Source organism: Hypanus sabinus, chromosome 25 (genome assembly GCF_030144855.1).
Source record: "Hypanus sabinus isolate sHypSab1 chromosome 25, sHypSab1.hap1, whole genome shotgun sequence".
In the NCBI taxonomy this organism is placed as follows: domain Eukaryota; kingdom Metazoa; phylum Chordata; class Chondrichthyes; order Myliobatiformes; family Dasyatidae; genus Hypanus; species Hypanus sabinus.
Window position 1 is genome coordinate 5412078 of NC_082730.1, and position 22084 is coordinate 5434161.

Consider the following 22084-nt stretch of genomic DNA (forward strand, 5'->3'; position numbering starts at 1 on the left):
GAATGGCAATGCGACACTCTAGCTGCAGCAAGACAGATCACAAAGCACAGGTGATTGGGAAGGCTCAGCACATCATTGGGACTCAAACCGGACCTGGAGACAATTTACAACTCTCAACATCTACAGCGCATTCGTAAAGACCCGTCCCATCCCGGACACTGTCTGTTCAATCTCCTGTCATCTGGTAGGTAGGAGATACAGAAACATCTTAGCCAAGACAATAAGAGTGAAAAACAGCTTCTTTCCAAGGCCTGTAGTGCAGTTGAATAATACTACGCCCCTGCTTGACAATGGCCTTTGAGTGTTATGGACCATCAAAGCCACTGGTTGCATGTAAAGATGGGAGTCTTTTTTTTAATTAAGCCGTACTGCATGCATTGTAAATATCTGTTTGCACAGACTGGAGAAGCACTGCAATCTCGGTGTCCAGAGCAACAACAATAAAGTTCTGTTCTATTCTACTCTATCGAGGACATCTGTGGGCAATGCCTCAAGAAGGCAGCATCCATCATTAAGGACCCTCACCATCCAGAACATGCTCTCTCTCATTCCTTACATCAGTACGAGAGACAGAAGACACGTTTTAGGAACAGCTTCTTCCCCACTCCCATCAACATTCTGAACAGTCCATGAACAGTACCTCGCTATTTGCTCCCTTTGTATGCTATTTGTTCATTTTTTGTATATATCTTATTGTAACTTGCTGTCACGTTTTCATGTCTTACACTGTACTGCTGCTGCAAAACAACACATTTAATGACATCAGTGATAATAAGCCTGATTCTGATTCTGATCTACAACAAGATGTAGTTGCAATGCAAAAAGCCAGCTGCCAAACACATTTTAGCATAGGAGTATGCCTGCAGTCACAGAGTGGTACAGCACAGAAACAGGCCCTTTGGCCCATCACCCATGCTGTCTATTCTGTGCATTAACTCTAGTCCCATTTACCTACATTAGGAGAATATGCCTTGCCTATCTGTCTGTCAAAATGTCTGTCCAGAAAAAGTTAACGCATAGTGATTGTAACTTATTCCATCATCTTCTCTGACAGTGAGCTTTAGATATCAATTCCTCTCATTGAAAAATAAAAATGTTCCCCTCTACTGCTTCCCTGGAAAAGGAATTCCACAGATTCAGTGCAGTCTGGGAAAAGCAATTCTTCTTCATCTACGATCTACTTTAAAGTTCCTTCCTTTCAGTTTAATCCTTTGCCCTCTGGTTTTCAATGCGTCTACCATGAGAGGAAGTTTTGGACTACCTGGCCCATCAACAACTCTTAATTATACACCTCTTTCAAGTTACCTCTCAACATCCTCACTCCAGGGACAACACGCCCTATGATCTAATTTCTCTCCAAAGTTCTTGAATCCAGGCAGCCTCCTCAGAATCCTGGTGAGGATCCTCTGCATCCCCTTCACTGCACCTACATCCTGTCTGTAGTGTGCCGTCTCGAACAGCGCAAGTGTGTTGTAAGGTTGCAGAGTGAGTTGCCTAGAGGCTGAGCACCTGCCAACATCCAAGATCTACTCAGACAGGGTGGGGGGAGGGATACGTTTGATTGAAGTGATTGTTTTTGTTGTGTTATGGAGGCTTCAGTCTGAACTCTATGAATCAACCTTTCAATCACTTCACAGGTATCTGATCGATCAGTTGTTGCGTTGGTTCCCAAACAGACCTCTTCTTACAACGTTCCAACCACAACTACCATGTGCCGGACATCCATTAGTCGCTACGGTAAGTCCAGATACCGCTCCCTCTCCCCCTCCCCCTCCCCCTTCCCCCCATGGTTATAGTGTTTTGTTGGATTCTCTTGCCATTCTTTCTCAGTAGGGTGCCCAGGAACCCCTCTGCTCAGTCACTGTGGACATTGTTCTGAGCAGGACTGTGATGTCGCAGATTTATCTGAACAAGCGACACGCACAAAAATTCTGGAGGAACTCAACAGGTCCGGCAGCATCTATGGAAAAGAGATGCTTTGGGTCGAGACCCTTCTTCAGGACTGGAAAGGAAGGGGTTTGCCTACCCTGAAGAAGTTTAAATCTTCCCTTCGACAGTCCTCTTCCTTTCCAGTTCTGAAGAAGGGCTTTGGCCCAAAATGTCAACTGCTTACTCATTTCCGTAGATGTTGCCTGGCCTGCTGAGTTCCATTTCCATTTCAATCTTTTTTAATTGATTTTAAAAAAATAAGAATAAATACAAATCGGGGGGGGGGGGAGTTATCTCAAATACATATTTCAATAAAAGTACAAACAAATAAAAGGAATATACACTGTCAAAACTAAGTATAGTATTGAGCTAAAATACAAAACAAACCACAACTCCTCTTATTAATTCATAAAAAAAGACTCAAAAATTCTATTATTGAGAAGAAAAAAAAACCCACTGAACTAAAACAGAAAAAGGAGACTGGGCAGTCCATTTGAGGATATAATTAGAAGAAAAAAGGGGGAAAAACCCTGGTCAAATCTGAAACATCACGGAGAAGAAGAAAAAGATTACCTAAAGAAGTAAAAAAAAGATTTAAATCATATGAAAATATTGAATGAAAGGTCGCCAGGTTTGCTCAAATTTGAAAGATGTATCAAACATCTGACTTCTAATTTTCTCCAAGCTTAAACACGACATAATGGAGGAGAGCCAGAAAAAAAACAGTAGGTGGATGAGGATCTTTCCAATACAACAGGATAGCTCTCCTAGACAATACAGTCGAGGTCTGTTGAGTTCCCCAGCATTTTCTGGTGTTGTTTTGGATTTGCAGCATCTGCAGATTTTCTCACGTTATAGAGAGGCTGGTTAGCCTGGAGTAAGGTTTTAGAGCCCAATACAAACCTCAGCGAGGAAGGTCTTCAGCCATACCAGAGGATCCCCGTGGTTTTTCCATGACTGCCTCAACGTACATACCGGGCTTGTGAGCGAGGAGGACCTTTCCTCATCTATATAAGAGCAGGGAGGTTATGCTGCAACTATACTAGATACTGGTGAGGCCCTGCCCAGGTACTGGTCATTACCTGAGAGAAAAGATACTGGCTTTGGAGGTGTTGAAGGGGACGTTCACCAAGTTAATTCCAGAGATGGTGGGGGTGGAGTCGGTAGCCTAAGATAAGAGATTGAATTATACTCACTAAAATTCAGTGCAAGACAGGATCTTATACAAATATATGAAAGGGATAGATAAGATGGTGGCAGGAAAGTTGTTCCCACTGGTAAGTGAGATTAGAACTAAGGGACATAGTCTCGAAATTTGGGGATATAGATGTAGGGCATAGATGAGGAGAAACGGTTTTTCCCAGAGAGTAGTGAATCTGTGGAATTGTCTGCCCAGTGACACAGCACAGTAGAGGCCACCGAATTAAACATAATTAACACAAGGTCAGATAGATATTTGCACGTTATGGGAATTGAGGGTTTTGAGGAAATGATATGGAGGTGGAACTGAGTCCACAGCCAGTTGACGCAGGTATAGACACATCCAGGCAAGGTCATTGGATTCCAAACAATTGGTTTATTGATCATTACAGAATATCTCTCTGGTGCTTCCTGCTCCCTCCCCTCTCCCTTTGCCTTTCCCAACCATGATTCTCCTCTCCCTGCCCCCTTCCTAGTCTCAGTCCACAATAGTGACACATATCAGAATCAGGTTTATCACATCGCTCACATATGTCATGAAATTTGTTTTTTTTTGTGTGGCAGCAGTACAGTGCAATATATAAAATGACTACAGTACTGTGCAAAAGTCTTAGGCACCCTAGCTATATGTACAATCTGTGCCTGAGACTTTTGCACTGTACTCTCAGGACTGATACAACGTGCTGTGAAGTTCGACATGTTTATTGCCCAGTGACTGGTCTAACTGGAGGTGTGTCCCACAGACTCCACGTTACGGTACACGGGAAGCCCCGACAGCCTGCGTTCCCGGGCTCCGATGATCACCCCGGATTTGGAGAGTGGCGTCAAGGTCTGGCACTTGGTAAAGAACCACGATCATGGAGATCAGAAGGAGGGGGATCGCGGCAGCAAGATGGTCTCTGAAATCTACCTGACCAGGCTGCTGGCAACGAAGGTAAATTGATCCAGCGGGACGGTGAGCCTGGACCGCTGGGGACGGGCACGGAGCAGGGAGGGAGATGAGAGATGGAGGAATGCTGCTGTTCTGAATCTGAATCTTATCAGAATTCTGATGACCAGCCCGTCTACTGTGGAGCTTACTTGCTCTTTAATCTGTGACAGCATCTACAGTTTTGACAGGCCACAGTAACTGTTCACATCTGCTGTGCGAGCCACAACACAGGGGAGGCCCATGAGGGTGGCATCAGTTCCCAGCAATCTTTCCTTCCCTGTGGAGTCGGATCCTGTTAACGCCACGTCTTCAGGATCTGACACTGTGAGTGTGTCTTACCTCCAGGAAATCCCATCCCTAACATCTGACTCTCTCTCTCTCTCTCTCTCTCTCTCTCTCTCACCCCCCTCCTCTATTCCTCTCCACCTCCCCCCCCACTCCACCCTCTCCCTCACTCTTCTCTCCTCACTCCCCACCCTCTCCCTCACCCTTCTCTCCCACTCCCTTCTCTCCCACTCCCCACTCATTCTAACCTCCCCTCCCCTCCACTCTCTCCCTCACCCTTGTCTCCCCACTCCCCACTCAGCCTCCCCTCCCCTCTGCCTTCCCCTCACCCTTCTCTCCCCACTCCTCCTCCCTCTCCCCCCAACATTCCCTCTAATTTGTAATGACCAGTGTGCGCAAAAATCTTGTGCTGTGCATTTTTTTTGCCCAGTGACAACAACATGGGTACACTGAAAATTTTCTTCATTAAAAGCAGTATAAATAAACCAGTTCTAAAATGCAGATAAATCATCGCAATCTCCACGTTGTCAACATTGTCCACATCAGAAATCGGAAAAAGAAATGCGATTGTGTGTGTGTATGACCATGAAATATAATTAACATGCCAACGAGTTAGAGGGTAGAAACACAGAAAACCTGCAGCACAATACAGGCCCTTCAGCCCACAAAGTTGTGCCGAACATGTCCCTACCCTAGAAATTACTAGGCTTACCTATAGCCCTCTATTTTTCTAAGCTCCATGTACCTATCTAAAAGTCACTTAAAAGACCCTATCGTATCTGCCTCCACCACCGTTGCCAGCAGCCCATTCCACACACTCAGCACTCTCTGCGTAAAAAACTTACCCCTGACATCTCCTCTGTACCTATTCCCCAGCACCTTAAACCTGTGTCCTCTTGTGCAACCATTTCAGCCCTGGGAAAATGTCTCTGACTATCCACACCATCAATACCTCTCATCATCTTGTACACCTCTATCAGGCCACCTCTCATCCTCCGTCACTCCAAGGAGAAAAGGCCAGTTCACTCAACCTATTCTCATAAGGCATGCTCCCCAATCCAGGCAACATCCTTGTAAATCTCCTCTGCACTATTTCTATGGCTTCCACATCCTTTGTGACAACCTTTTGTGCACAGTTTAAATTCCTTTGTGCATGAGTAGCATGAGTAGCCCTCCCCCTCCCCATCTTCCCCTTCCCCTCCCTCTCTCACCACTCCCCCTCACTCCCTTACCATTCCCCTCTCCCCATTTACCCCTTCCCCTTTCCCTCATCCTCACTCCCCCTCCCTCCTGGGCAGGAATTGATGGGCTGTGCTGAGGCAAGGGCTCCAGGTGGGATTGGGGGGGGGAATAGCAGGTGGGAGAGGGAGGGATGAGGTGGGAGTTGGGTTCAGACAGATAACAAACGGACAGGTAATTCTCAGGGTGGGGGGGGGAGATGCTGCAGACATGGTTTTGACATCAAGGTCGGATGAGCAGCGTTTGTGATAAATGGAGGAGTATGTTGACAGGTCGTGCTGCTGTTCTGATGTTTTTAAGATTAAATATGTTAAAGATGAACTTTATTTGCCCATGTACATTGAAACACACACTGAAATGTTTGGTTTTACATCAACAACCACCACAGTCCGAGGATGTGCTGGGGGCAGTCCGTAACTGTTACCACACTTCTGGCACCAACGTAGCGTGCCCACGACTCACTAACCGTAACCTGTACGTCTTTGGAATGTGGGAGGAACCCGGAGCAGCTGGAGGAAACCCACGCTGTCACAGAGAGAGGATACCAACTGCTCTCAGACAGCAGCAAGAATTGAACGCTGGCACTGTAAAGGGTTACACTAACTGCTGTACCACTGTGCCACCCGCTGTGCACTAGCCCTGCGGCTCACTCCATCACACTGTCCTCGAGGTGAAGCCCTGAACACTAACTGCCATCCTCACTCTTTTCTCCACAGGGCACGCTGCAGAAGTTTGTGGATGACCTGTTCGAGACGCTCTTCAGCACTGTCCACCGAGGCAGTGCCTTGCCCCTCGCCATTAAGTACATGTTTGACTTCCTGGATGAGCAGGCGGACCGGCATGTCATCCACGACACGGACGTTCGGCACACCTGGAAGAGTAACTGGTAGGTGAAATGTTTTGCTGAGGGGCACTCTGATAAAGCAATGCTCACATAGACAATAGACAAAAGATGCAGAAGTAGACCATTCGGCCCTTCGAGCCTGCACCGCAATTTTGAGATCATGGCTGATCAACTACTATCAATACCCAGTTCCTGCCTTGTCCCCATATCCCTTGATTCCCCTATCCATAAGATACCTATCTAGCTCCTTCTTGAAAGCATCCAGTGAATTGGCCTCCACTGCCTTCCGAGGCAGTGCATTCCAGACCCCCACAACTCTGGGAGAAGAAGTTTTTCCTTAACTCTGCCCTAAATGACCTACCCCTTATTCTCAAACCATGCCCTCTGGTACTGGACTCTCCCAGCATCTGGAACATATTTCCTGCCTCTATCTTGTCCAATCCCTTAATAATCTTATATGTTGCAATCAGATCCCCTCTCAATCTCCTTAATTCCAGTGTGTACAAGCCCAGTCTCTCTAACATCTCTGTGTAAGACAGTCCTGACATTCCAGGAATTAACCTTGTGAATCTACGCTGCACTTATCTACAGCCAGGATGTCCTTCCTTAACCCTGGAGACCAAAACTGTACACAATACTCCAGGTGTGGTCTCACCAGGACCCTGTACAAATGCAAGAGGATTTCCTTGCTCTTGTACTCAATTCCCTTTGTAATAAAGGCCAACATTCCATTAGCCTTCTTCACTGCCTGCTGCACTTGCTCATTCACCTTCAGTGACTGATGAACAAGGACTCCTAGATCTCTTTGTATTTCTCCTTTACCTAACTTTACACCATTCAGATAATAATCTGCCTTCCTGTTCTTACTCCCAAAGTGGAGAACCTCACACTTATTCACATTAAACGTCATCTGCCAAGTATCTGCCCACTCACCCAGCCTATCCAAGTCACCCTGAATTCTCCTAATATCTTTATCACATGTCACACTACCACCCAGCTTAGTATCATCAGCAAACTTGCTGATGTTATTCGCAATGCCTTCATCTAAATCGTCGACATAAATTGTAAACAGCTGTGGTCCCAATACTGAGCCCTGTGGCACCCCACTAGTCACCACCTGCCATTCCGAGAAACACCCATTCACCGCTACCCTTTGCTTTCTATCTCCCAACCAGTTTTCTATCCATGTCAATGTCTTCCCCCCCAATGCCATGAGCTCTGATTTTACCCACCAATCTCCTATGTGGGACCTTATCAAATGCCTTCTGAAAATCGAGGTACACTACATCCACTGGATCTCCCTTGTCTAACTTCCTGGTTACATCCTCGAAAAACTCCAATAGATTAGTCAAGCATGATTTACCCTTGGTAAATCCATGCTGGCTTGGCACAATCCTATCACTGCTATCTAGGTATGCCACTATTTCATCTTTAATAATGGACTCTAGCATCTTCCCCACCTCTGATGTTAGGCTGACAGGTCAATAGTTCTCTGTTTTCTCCCTCCCTCCTTTCTTAAAAAGTGGGATAACATTAGCCATTCTCCAATCCTCAGGAACTGATCCTGAATCTAAGGAACATTGGAAAATGATTACCAATGCATCCGCAATTTCCAGGGCCACCTCCTTTAGTACCCTAAGATGCAGACCGTCTGGACCTGGGGATTTGTCAGCCTTCAGTCCCATCAGTCTACTCATCACAGTTTCCTTCCTAATGTCAATCTGTTTCATTTCCTCTGTTACCCTATGTCCTTGGCCCATCCATACATCTGGGAGATTGCTTGTGTCTTCCTTAGTGAAGACAGATCTAAAGTACTTATTAAATTCTTCTGCCATTTCTCTGTTTCCCATAACAATTTCACCCAATTCATTCTTTAAGGGCCCAACATTGTTCTTAACTATCTTCTTTCTCTTCACATACCTAAAAAAGCTTTTGCTATCCTCCTTTATATTCCTGGCTAGCTTGCGTTCGTACCTCATTTTTTCTCCCCGTATTGCCTTTTTAGTTAAGTTCTGTTGTTCCTTAAGAACTTCCCAATATCTGTTCTCTCACTCACCTTAGCTCTGTCATACTTCCTTTTTTTTAATGCTATGCAATCTCTGACTTCCTTTGACAACCACTGTGAACCTTTGTCAACCACTTCCCCACCCCCCCCCCTTTGAATCCTTCCTTCTTCGGGAGATGAACTGATTTTGCACCTTGTGCATTATTCCCAAGAATACCTGCCATTGCTGTTCCACTGTCTTTTCTGCTAGGATATCCGTCCAGTTAACTTTGGCCAGCTCCATCCAAAACTGCTCACAATACTCCGAGTGCAGTCTAACCAATGGCTTATAAAGCCTCAGCATTACATCCTTGCATTTATAATCTAGTCCTCTCAAAATTCAGGATTCAAGATTCAAGATTGTTTAATGTCTTTTCCTGCACACAAGTATGCAGGAAAATTGAAATAATGATTACTCCAGACCCAATGCAACCCAAAAGATCCCACTAATGTTGCATTTGCCTTCCTTACCACTGACATAACCTACAAGGGAATCTTGCATGAGGACTCCCAAATCCCTTGGCGCCTCTGATTTTTGCAGGGTGATTTCTATCATTTGGGGATGGAGGTAGAAACCCCATTCTGTGAAAAACCCAGAGCTACAGAAATCCCAACAGAAACTTCAAAGGTCTCACCCCTGGGAGAGGAGAGGAATGGTCTTTGCCTCAATGGAGAATGAAGTCATGTGATGAAAGCAGAAGCGACAGGACCGATCAACCTTCGATTGGCGGACTTGGGGAGCTGCTGTCAGTGGCCTAAGCTCCAGTAGGGCTGATGGGCTTAGGAAGGAAAAGAAGAGCTCTATCATATTGTGATCACTGTCTCCTAGGGGTTCCTTTACCTTAAGCTCTCTAATCAAATCTGGTTTATCATACAACCCCCGATCCAGAAGGCCTAGTGGACTCATCTGCTCTAAAAAGCCATCTCATAGGCATTCCACAAATTCCTTCTTTTGGGATCTAGCACCAACTTAATTTTCCCAATCCACCCGCTTATTGAAATTCCCCATAACAATCATAATACTTCCCTTTTTACAACTGTTTTCTGCCTCCTGTTTTAATTTATATCCCACATCCTGGCTACTGTTTGAGGGCCTGTATATAATTCCCAGCATGGTCTTTTTACCCTTGCAGTTTCTAAACTCCATCCATAAGGATTCTACATCCTCCTATCCTATGTCACCTCTTTCTGATTTTTTACCAACAGACCTATCCCACCCCCTCTTCTTATGTTCCTTTTCTTTTCATCCAACGTGTATCCTTGGATCATCTTTCAGCCATGACTCAGTGATGGCCATAACATCATAGCTGCTAATCTCTAACTGTGGTGCAGGGTCATCTACCTTATTCTGTATACTGCATGCATCCACCCTTTGGCTAAAGAAATTCCTTATCTCTGTTCTAAAGGGACATCCTTTAATTTTAAAGTTGTGCCCTCTTTTCCTCACCTCTCCTACTATTGAGAATATCCTCTTTACATCCACTCTATCCAGGCCTTTCAATGTTCAATTGGCTTCAGTGACATCCCTTCTCACAACCCCCCTCCCACATTCTCCTAAACACCAGCAAATGCAGGCTAGAGCCATCAAGTGTTCCTCATATGTTAACCCTTTCATTCACAGAAAGTCCTGTGGACTCTCTCCAGGCAGCACATCCTTTCTTAAATTTGAGGCCCAAAACTTCTCACAATGCCCCAGAGGTGGTCTGACCAACACCGTATATAATCTCAGCATTATATCCTCTATTTTTTATTCTTGTCTCCTCAAAATAAATGCTAGCACTTAGTTTTCCTTCCTTAGTACTAATTCAAACTGCAAGTTAACATAGTATTCTTATTCCTAATTCTTATTCCTAGTTCACAGAAGAGGGCTGAGTCAGGTTTGACAGTATCACTGACTTTGGGTTGAGACCTCTGCCAAACTTGGATTCACCCAACACCTACCAGCTCTTGCAAACCACTTCTCCTCACCTCTTCATTTCGATTTAAAATCTCGACTGCCCACTTCCCTCCGTCGATGCTGCCTGACCCGCAGAGTTCCTCCAGCATGTACAGTGGAAGTGGAGAGGTTACTTCCTATAATGGGGGAGTCTAGCATGAGAGTGAGCAGAAATGAGGAGGAATTTCTTTAGTCAGAGAGTGGAAATCTATAGAATTCACCGCCACCTGGCCAAATCATTGCGTTTATTTAAAGTGGCACTCGATAGGTTTTTGATAAGTAAGAGCTTTAAAGTTTCTATGGAGAAGGCAGGAGAATAGGGTTGAGAGGGATAATAAATCAGCCATGGTGGAATGGCGGTGCAGACTCGATGAATGGAATGGACTAATTCTGCTCCTATATTTTCCAATTCCCATTCCCACTCTGACATGTCACACCATGGCCTCCTCGCATGCCTCAGGGTGGGGGAGGAGCACCTTACATTCCATATGAGGTGACATGAATATCGATTTCTTCTTCCAATAAAAAATATTTTCCATCCCCCACCCCCACTCCCATTCCCAACTCTGACATTTCACTTCTCACCTATCACCTCCCCCTGGGCCCTCCTCCTTTCCCTTTTCCTTCTGGTCCACTCTCCTCTCCTAACAGATTCTTTCCTCTCCAGCTCTTTACCTTTCCCACCCACTTGGCTTCACCTATTACCTTATAGCTATCCTCCTCCCCTCACCTCTTTATTCCACCCTCTTCCCCGCTTACTTTTTGGTCCTGAAGAAGGGGCTCAGTTTTGTGTGTGTTGCTTTGGATTTCCAGCATCTGCAGAATCTTTATAGTGTTAATCAATACAGGCGCTGGAGGTACTGTTATCAAAAATATAGACGCAAGATACCGGAAATGCAAAGCAACACACACAGAATGCTGATGGTACTCAGCAGGTCAGACAGCATCTGTGGAAATGAACAAACAGTCGACAATTTGGAGTGAAACCCTTCTTCTGGTCTGGAAAGGAAGGAGGATGCTGCCAGAATAAAAACAGGCCCTGTAGGTTTTGTGGAATATTGAGGATAGAAGTATTGTGGACAGTAGCTGTAGAAAATCTATTAAGTGAAGAATAAAGTGCAAGCCCCGAGTGCCTGCTTCATTTCTGAGAGTTGATCTTTGCTGTTGTGCGGCAGAGATAAATTCCACTTTCATTGGTGAACTTGACAGCTGGAGAAAGTGAACGAGTGAGTCACACTGACTTTAAATGCTAATGAGCACTAAGATAAGAGTAATCTGAGGAATTATGACATGAAAGTGACATCAAGGTGAGTTGAAGTGTTCTCTCCATGAGCTGTCCTTTGGAGGAGCCTCTGTTATCTCAAGGCAGTGTGCCTGCGGATTGTGACACACTCGAAAGAAATGAATAATACTCATTCACTCAAAGTAAATGTTTAGTGGAAGGAACTCCAAAGGGATTGACAAACCTTGACAAACTTCTGTAGATGTGCGGTGGGAAGAGTACTGGCTGGCTGGCATGGGAACAGCAACTCCTTTGAGCGGAAAGTCCTACAGAGGGTAGTGGGTTCAGCCGAGTACATCGCAGGTGAAGGCCCCCCACCCCCCAAACACTGAGCACATCTACATGAAACATTGCCGTAGCAAAGCAGCATCGATCTTCAAAGATCTCACCACCCAGGCCATGCTCTTGTCTCACTGCTGCCATCCTGTAGAAGGTACAAGAGCCTCAGGACTCACACCTCCAGCTTCGAGAAGAGTTATTACTCCTCAATCATCAGGCTCTTGAACAAAAGGGAATAACTCCATTCGTTCTGCTGGGTATTCCCACAACCGATAGTCTCACTTTAAAGCTCTTTATTTTGTTATTTCATGCTCATTACTTATTGCTACTTATTTATATTTGCATTTGCACAGTTTGATGTTCATTCATCCAGTTTACAGTGACTGTTTTATAGATTTTCTAAATATGCCCACAGGAAAAAGAATGTGGTGACATGTATGTACTCTGAAATAAATTTTACTTTGAACTTTGACTCCCTCAATCCATTCGTCCCTCCTCACTAATCGCCCTCCTGGCACCTATTCCTGCAAACAAACTGCTAGTCACCTCCTCGCTCACTTCCATTCAGGGACCCCAGCAGTCCTTCCAGGTGAGGCAACCCTTCACCTGCAAATCTGCTGCGGTGGTCTGCTGTGTTTGGTGCTCTCAATGCGGCCTCCTCTACACCGGTGAGACCCATCGTAAACTGGGACTGCTTCGTGGGGCACCTCCACTCCACCTGCCAAAAGCAGAACTTCCCAGGGGCCCAGCATTTTATTTCCCTTTCCCAATCCTGTTCCCTGACCTTTCACTTCTTCACACCTGCATATCACTTCCCAGGATAAGATATTAAGAGGAATAGACAGAGTGGACAGCCAGCGCCTCTTCCCCAGGGCACCACTGCTCAGTACAAGAGGACATGGCTTTACGGTAAGGGGAGGGAAGTTCAAGGGGGATATTAGCGGAAGGTTTTTCACTCAGAGAGTGGTTGATGTGTGGAATGCACTGCCTGAGTCAGTGGTGGAGGCAGATACACTAGTGAAGTTTAAGAGACCACTAGACAGATATGTGGAGGAATTTAAGGTGGGGGGTTATATGGGAGGCAGGGTTTGAGGGTCGGCACAACATTGTGGGCTGAAGGGCCTGTAATGTGCTGTACTATTCTATGTTCTATGTTCCCCCCTCCTTCCTGTTCTCCTATGGTCCACTCCCCTCTCCTATCAGATTCCTTCCTTTCCAGCACTTTACCCTTCCCATCCACCTGGCTTTGCCTATCACCTTCCAGCTATCCTTCTTCCCCTACTCCCACCTTTATTCTGCTCTCTTTCCCCGTCTATTTCAGTACTGAAGAAGGATCTCGGCCTGAAATGTCGACTGTTTATTCAGCTCCATAGATGCTGCCTGGCCTGCCGAGGTCCTTTAGTATTTTGTAATAAATAATACTTGTCCATTTTATTAATGACCGGTGACCCGTGGGGTGCTCATGATGATGGGTCTCAGCCCTGGTAAACTTCACCTGTAGAGCTGCTGATATATAAGGCAAACAATGCGCCATGCCTCCACAGCAGAGAGAAATGCTGAAAAGTGTGGGGCGACTCGGTGGAATAGTGATTAGCGCAACACCTTGCAGTACAGGTAGTGCAGGGTTCGATTCCCGCCACTGCCTGTAAGGAGTTTGCACATTCTTCCCCATGTCCATGTGCATTTCCTCCAGGTGCTCCAGCTCCATTGATGTACCGGTTGGTAGGTTAATTGATGGTTGTAAATTAGGCTAGGATTAAATCTGGCAATGAGGCTCAAAGGGCCGAAGGGCCTATTCTGAGCTGTTTCTCAATAAATAAATTAACCATTTAGTAAATAAATAAACGTCTGTGCACCCAGACACCCTGTTGTCCTGTTCTGCCGCAAGTGTAAGGAGCACCCTGCCAGGGGTGAGGACAGGCAGACACATCAGTGACGTTTAAGGATAGGCACAGCGATGATAGAAAAATGGAGGTTTAGTAGAGTAGGTTAAAGGTTCAGCATATCATCGTGGGCCAAAGAGTCCGCACTGCGCTGTAGTGTTCTGTCTTCCTTGTTAACAAGAATCCTATGATTTGACAAGAAAAGCTTTTATTGATTTTGCAACATTTTGAGCCATTTTTAACACAGCGTATCATTGCGAATTTGTATAGTTCTGGTACAGAATCAAACCCTGAAAAATCACATTTGTGAACATTGTAAATAGCTTTAAGAGTGATTTTCATCCCAATTATCTGCCGTGCAATTTGTGCAAAGGGACAGGAGCTGATAAGATTACTTATCGTTTTAATTAAAGGCTTGTCAATCGCAAGTGTCTGATCCTATCAGAGCTGCACTGCATTAAGTCCTGGGGGTCTCTATGGAATACCACCAGCTGCGAATTTCTGTCCCAAACCCTCCGCTGCTCTCCTCATTTCCACATCGGCATCTGGGAGATTCATGAAGCAACTCAGAATTCTCCGCACACTAGGGGTACCACAGCTTGCATTTACCTTGCAGTACAGAATCTTGAAACTTAGCAAGAACAAGGAAGTAAGGGGGGGGGCAGGGGTAAAAAGGCAATAACTTTAGCAGTGAAATATCCATATTTGAAAAAGGATGGTCTGGCATTGGAGACAGTGATCCTGGGAATGAAAGAGTTAACGTATAAGGAGAGTTTTGATAGCTCTGAGACTGTACTTGTTAGAGTTTAGAAGAATGGTGGGGTGGGAGGGGGGAAGCTACTGAATATTGAAAGGCCTAGATTGGAGGTTTCCGAACTTTTTTTATACCATGGACCAGTACAATTAAGCAAGGCGTCGATGGACCCCTGGTTGGGAACCCCTTGCCTAGATAGACTGGATGCAGACAGGATGTTTCCTACAGTGAGTGAGTCTAGGACCAGAGGGCACAGCCTCAGAATACAGGGGCATCCCTCTAGAATAGATATGAGGAGGAATTTTTTTAGCCAAATGGTGGTGAATCTGTGCAACTCAATGGCATGGATGGCTGTAGAGGCCAAGTCATTCAGTATATTTAAAGCAGAAGTTGATAGATTCTTGATTAGTCAGGGCATCAAATGTTACAGATAGAAGGCAGGAGAATGGGATAATAAATCAGCCATATTCAAATGACAGAGAGGACTTGATGGGCTGAATGGCCTAATTCTGTTCCTACATCTTATGGTCTTGTGGATGAAGATGTCAGGGAGCTGGGTAACCCTTCCCCACCCCTCTTTGCCTCCCTCATCTGTCCTAGTTACCTTATCTGGCAGAGCTGCTGCTCTTCCAGTGATACCCCCACCACTCCTTTCCCACGCAAGCGAACTAATGGGGAAACTGATCTCCTCTCAGGTGATTTGCAAAGTAGCACAGGGAGGAAAGAATTCTGTTCTTCTGGAATTGTGGGCAGCACAGTAGTGTAGCAGTTAGCACAACACAATACAGCGCCAGTGAAGAGATAGAACACTACAGCACAGAAAACCGGCCATTTGGCCCTTCTAGTCTGTGCCGAAACCTTATTCTGCTAGTTCCATTGACCTGCACCCAGTCCATAACCCTCCAGACCTCTCCCATCCATGTATCTATTTAATTATTTCTTAAAACTTAAGCGTGAGACCGCATTTACCAAGTCAGATGGCAGATCATTCCACACTCCCACCACTCTCTGAGTGAAGAAGTTCCCCCTAATGTTCCCCATAAACCTTTCCCCTTTCATCCTAAAGCTATGTCCTCTCATATTTATCTCTCCTAATCTCAGTGGAAAGAGCGTACTGGCATTAACTTTGTCTATACCCCTCATAATTTTGTAAACCTTTATCAAATCTCCCCTCATTCTTCTAGGCTCCAAGGAATAAAGTCCTAACCTGTTCAATCTTTCAACTCCTGAAGACCTAGTAAATCTTCTCTGCACTCTTTCAATCTTACTGATATCCTTCCTATAGTTAGGTGACCAGAACTGTACGCAATACTGCAAATGTGGCCTCACCAATGTCTTATACAACCTCATCAGAACATCCCAACTCCTGTACTCAATACTTTGAGTTATGAATGCCAGGATGCCAAAAGACTTCTTTACAGCCCTGACTACCTGTGATGCCACTTTCAGGGAATTATGTATCTGAACTCCCAGATCCCTTTGTTCCTCCGCACTCCTCAGTGCCCTACCATTTACTGTGTATGTCCTACCTTGATTTGTCCTTCCAAAATGCAACACCTCACACTTGTCTGCATTAAGTTCCATCTGCTATTTTCTGGCCCATTTTTCCAGTTGGTCCAGCTCCCTCTGCAAGCTTTGAAAGCCTTCCTCACTGTCCACAACACCTCCAAACTTAGTGTCATCAGCAACCCTGCTGATCCAATTTACCACATTATCATCTAGATCATTGATATAGACAACAAACAACAATGGTCCCAGCACAGATCCCTGAGGCACACCACTAGTCACAGGCCTCCAGTCTGAGAAGCAATCATCCACTACTCCGTCTTCTCCCACACAGCCAATTCCGAATCCAGTTTACAGCCTCTCCATGGATACCTGGTGCCTGAACCTTCTGAACTAACCTCCCATGTGGGATCTTCTCAAAGGCCTTACTAAAGTACATGTAGACAACATCCACAGCCTTTCCTTCATCTACTTTCTTGGTAACCTCCTTGAACAACTCTACAAGATCTGTTAAACACAATCTACCATGCACAAAGCCTTGCTAACTATCCTTAATCAGCCCTTGACTGTCCAAATACTTTTATATCTGATCTCTCAGAACACCTTCCAATAATTTACCTACTACTGATGTCAGGCTCACCGGCCTGTAATTACCTGGTTTACTTTTGGAGCCTTTTTTAAACAATGGAACAACATGAACTACCCTCCAATCCTCTGGCATCGCACCCGTGGCTAAGGATATTTTAAATATTTCTGCCAGGGCCCCTGCAATTTCTACACTAATGTCTCCCAAGGTCCAAGGGAATATCATGTCAGGTCTGGGGGATTTATCTACCTTTATTCGGTGTAAGGCAACAAGCACATCCTCTTTAATCTCTATATGTTCCATGACACAACTGCCTGTTTCTCTTCCTTCCATATACGCTGTGCCAGTTTCCTGAGTAAACACTGATGCAAAAGATCTCCCCCATCTCATGAGGCTCCACACATAGACAACCACTCTGATCTTTTAGAGGACCAATTTTGTCCTTTACTATACTTTTACCCTTAATATACTTGTAGAAACCCTTTGGGTTTACCTTCACATTATCTGCCAAGGCACCTCATGTCTTCTTTTTGCCTTCCTGATTTCCTTCTTCAGTATTTTCTTACATTTTTTATGCTCTTCACCTCATTTGTTCCTTGTTGCCTATACCTGCTATATGCCTCTCTCTTTTGCTTAACCAGATCACCAATATCCCTTGAAAACCAAAGTTTCTAATGCCTGTTGACTTTGCCTTTAATCCTGGCAGGAGCATGCAGACTCTGCACTCTCACAATTTTGCCTTTGAAGGCCTTCCACTTACTGAACACATCCTTGCCAGAAAACAACTTATCCCAATCCACTCTTCCTAGATCCTTTCTCTTTTCCACAAAATTGGCCTTTTTCCAATTTAGAACCTTAGCTCGAGGACCAGACCTATCCTTACCCATAATTAACTTGAAACTAATGGCATTATGGTCACTGGACCCAAAATGTTCACCTACACATACTCTGTCACCTAACCTGTCTGGCTCCCTAATAGGAGATCAAGTATTGCATCCTCTCTCACTGGTACCTCTATATATTGATTTAGAAAACTTTCCTGAACACATTTGACAAACTCCAAGCCACCTTGCCCTTTCACAGTGTGGGAGATTGGGGTTCAATTTCCACTGCTGTCTGTAAGGATCTCCCCGTAGCCACATGTTTCCTCCAGGTAGTCTCATTCCAAAGATCGCAGTTTAGGGTTAGGAAGTCGTGGGCATGCTATGTTAGTGCCAGAAGGATGCCAACACTTGCGAACTGCCCCCAGCTCATCCTCGGACAGCATTGATCATTGGAGCAAAAGTTGCATTTCACTGTGTGTGTCTCTGTTTTGATATACATTTGGCAAATAACCCTTATCTTATAACACACAAAAATTGCCGAAGGAACTCAGCAGGTCAAGCAGCATCTGTGGAGAGGAATGTAAACGGTCGACGCTTCAGGCTGAGACCCTTAATCTGCGAAATCTTCATCTTTTTTCTTGAATTTATTCCAAGATTCCTAACATATCAAGAGGTAGTGAGCTCAGGGAATTGATGTGATTTTAATCAGGAGTTGGTTTGATTTTCAGCCTACCTCTGCGGTTCTGGGTCAACGTCATTAAGAACCCGCAGTTTGTGTTCGATATCCACAAGAGCAGTATCACGGATGCCTGCCTCTCCGTGGTGGCACAGACCTTCATGGACTCCTGCTCCACCTCAGAACACCGTCTCGGCAAGGACTCGCCATCCAACAAGCTGCTGTATGCCAAGGACATCCCCAACTATAAGAGCTGGGTTGAGAGGTGAGTGTGTCGTGGCATCACCCTGAACCAATATTCCTCACATTCAGCCAAGACTGGGGAAGATAACTTGAAAAGCTGCAAACAAAGGCACAGGGAGCTGCTTTCTAAGGCTGCTGTACCATAGGCCCTGCTAGGTGATGTTTCCAATGTGGAACAGTTAAGGACCTCAGAATAAGACATCCCATTACAATTAAGATGAGAACCGGAATTTCTTTAACTAGAGGGGAGTAGATCTGTGGAATTCATTGCCGCAGACAGCTGTGGAGCTTATTTGAGTATATTCAAAGTGGAGGTTGATAGCTTCTGATTAGTAAGGGTGTCAAAGGTTATGAGGAGAAGGCTGGAGAACAGGGTTGAAAGGGATAATAAATCAGCCATGATGGAGTGGTGGAGCAGACTCGATGGGCTGAATGGCCAAATTCTGCTCCGATGTCTTATGGTTTTAAAGTGGAACAAATCCATCAGTCTGCCTCCCCCCTCCGTATCTCACAGTGCCTCTGCAGTTTATTCTCCCTCAATCTCATTAACCACCTTGCATTGTTCTGTCATTAAGCGGTGTCTTACAGCGACCACATAACACACCAGATTGTCTTCAGGATGTGGGAGGGAAACCAAGAGTGTAGCAGATGGGTGTTTGCCACAGTCCAGCAGTTTAATGGTCACTGTGACTGAAACACTTCATTCCTGATGATTTAATGAAATGTATTGCATCTGCTGTACTGGATTGGTGTGCTGGGAACATTCCTTTAGCTTACTGAACCAATGTCCCACTAACCGAGTCTGAGTTACTGAGCCAATGTCCCACTAACCGAGTCTGAGTTACTGAACCAATGTCCCACTAACCGAGTCTGAGTTACTGAACCAACGTGCCACTAACCGAGTCTCTGTTACTGAACCAATGTCCCACTAACCGAGTCTGAGTTACTGAGCCAATATCCCACTAACCGAGTCTGAGTTACTGAACCCAATGTCCCACTAACCGAGTCTGAGTTACTGAACCAATGTCCCACTGACCGAGTCTCTGTCACTGAACCAATGTCCCACTAACCGAGTCTCTGAACCAACGTCCCACTAACCGAGTCTCTGAACCAATGTCCCACTAACCGAGTCTCTGAACCAGTGGCCCACTAACCGAGTCTCTGAACCAACGTCCCACTATCCAAGTCTCTGAACCAATGTCCCACTAACCGAGTCTCTGAACCAGTGGCCCACTGACCGAGTCTCTGAACCAACGTCCCACTAACCGAGTCTCTGAACCAATGTCCCACTAACCGAGTCTCTGAACCAACGTCCCACTAACCGAGTCTCTGAACCAACGTCCCACTATCCAAGTCTCTGAACCAGTGGCCCACTGACCGAGTCTCTGAACCAATGTCCCACTAACCGAGTCTCTGAACCAGTGGCCCACTGACCGAGTCTCTGAACCAACGTCCCACTAACCGAGTCTCTGAACCAACGTCCCACTAACCGAGTCTCTGAACCAACGTCCCACTATCCAAGTCTCTGAACCAATGTCCCACTAACCGAGTCTCTGAACCAACGTCCCACTATCCAAGTCTCTGAACCAATGTCCCACTAACCGAGTCTCTGAACCAATGTCCCACTAACCGAGTCTCTGAACCAATGTCCCACTAACCGAGTCTCTGAACCAGTGGCCCACTAACCGAGTCTCTGAACCAATGTCCCACTAACCGAGTCTCTGAACCAGTGGCCCACTGACCGAGTCTCTGAACCAACGTCCCACTAACCGAGTCTCTGAACCAGTGGCCCACTGACCGAGTCTCTGTCACTGAACCAACGTCCCACTATCCAAGTCTCTGAACCAGTGGCCCACTGACCGAGTCTCTGTCACTGAACCAACGTCCCACTATCCAAGTCTCTGAACCAGTGGCCCACTGACCGAGTCTCTGTCACTGAACCGATGTCCCACTATCCAAGTCTCTGAACCAGTGGCCCACTGACCGAGTCTGACCTTGTCCCGTCTCCCTGTGCTGGTGCTCCACAGAAAGATGCCCATTCAATCCTGAATGAGTTCCCATCCAGCACAGTTCACGGAGTCCAGGCTGCAGGCAACAATTGTTCAGCATGCCAGCAGAACGATAAAGATGAGCTTCCATTGTCACATGTACAGCATCGTTTTGTGGCAATGACCCACACAGTCGGAGGATGTGCTGGTGGGAGCCCGCCAGTTTTCCAGTTAGGCTGTAGCTTGCCACTCTTTACAAACATTGACCCCAGTGTTAATCATTTGTAGGCATAAATAGCAGCGTATAGCAGTGGAATGGGGTAGAGATTAGTGAGATTATACAGTGTTTGTTATGGTTACAGAGTTAACAGAATGTGGGATGGGGTGGGGTTTGGGAACTATACGGTGTGGGTTATGGTTATAGCATTAACGCAGTGTGGAATGGGGTGTGGTTGGGAGGTTATACAATTTGGTACAGGGTTACAGAGTTAACACCATGTGGGAAGGGATCAAAGTTAACACCGAGTGGAAGGGATTAGAATTAACACAGTGTGGGAGGAGTTACGAGTTAACACAGTGTGGGAGGGATTAGAGTTAACACCAAATGGAAGGGATTAGAGTTAACACGGTGTGGGATGAGGTTACTGTGTTAATACAGTGCTGGCACAGAAAAGGGGATGGTTTGGGGCAGATACCTGTGATGATGGTAAATGGTGAACCATGCTTGTTATTCAAACTGCCTGCTGAAATTACATGCCTGCGTGCTTTGCTTCCAAGGTATTATGCTGATATAGCCAAAATGTCTGCCATCAGTGATCAGGACATGAATGCCTACCTGGCAGAGCAGTCGCGGCTGCACGTCAGCGAATTCAACATGCTGAGCGCGTTGAACGAGATCTACTCTTATGTTACCAAATACAGCGAAGAGGTGAGTTCCAGCGCCTGCTCCAAGTTCTGGTTCTCACAATTGTTCAATTGTGAACTAACAACTCGGTTAGTGGACCACTGCCCCAGCGATATTAAAGTAAACAGGGGCATAGATTGTTTTACAAGCGTGGCATTCAGTACTTCTGAACGTAGAGCATTACATCACAGACAAGGCCCTTAAACCCATGATGATGTTCCGACCTTTTAACCTACTCCAAGAACAAATCTCTCCCACTTAGCCCTCCATTTTTCTGTCATCTGTGTATCTAAGAGTCTCTTCAGTGCCCCTAATGTATCTGCTGCCTCTACCACCACAACTTGCAGGGTGTTCCATGCACCCACCATTCTCAATAAAAAAAACTTACCTCTGATAGCACCCCGCTATACTTCCCTCCAATGCTCTCATGTGAGCCAGTTCTGCCCTGGGGAAAAGTCTCTTCCTGCCCACTGCATCTACGCCTCTTATCATATTGTAGACCTCCATTATTTATTTATTGAGATACGGTGTGGAATAGGCCCTCCAGCCCTTCGAGCCACGTTGCCCAGCAACCCCCTGGTTTTAACCCTGGCCTAATCATGGGACAATTAACAATGACCAATTAACTTACTGACCTGCACACCTTTGGTACGTCGGAGGAAACTGGAGCACCCAAAGGAAGCCCACTCGGTCACGGGGAAAAGGCACAAGCTGCTTCCAGGCACCGTCGGGAAATGAATCCCGGTGACCG

At 45.8% G+C, this 22084-nt stretch overlaps 1 protein-coding gene across 2 annotated transcripts in view; it reads left to right on the forward strand.

Annotated features, from left to right (window-relative positions):
- The window catches only part of LOC132380944 (plexin-A2-like), a 570948-nt gene that overhangs the window by 540872 nt on the left and 7992 nt on the right, over nucleotides 1–22084 (forward strand). For both annotated transcript variants that reach the window (XM_059949929.1, XM_059949928.1), the window contains exons 27-31: nucleotides 1638–1737; nucleotides 3873–4063; nucleotides 6301–6470; nucleotides 18251–18463; nucleotides 21207–21357. In XM_059949929.1, the coding sequence (XP_059805912.1) occupies nucleotides 1638–1737; nucleotides 3873–4063; nucleotides 6301–6470; nucleotides 18251–18463; nucleotides 21207–21357 (825 nt within the window). The remainder of the gene's footprint in view (nucleotides 1–1637; nucleotides 1738–3872; nucleotides 4064–6300; nucleotides 6471–18250; nucleotides 18464–21206; nucleotides 21358–22084) is intronic.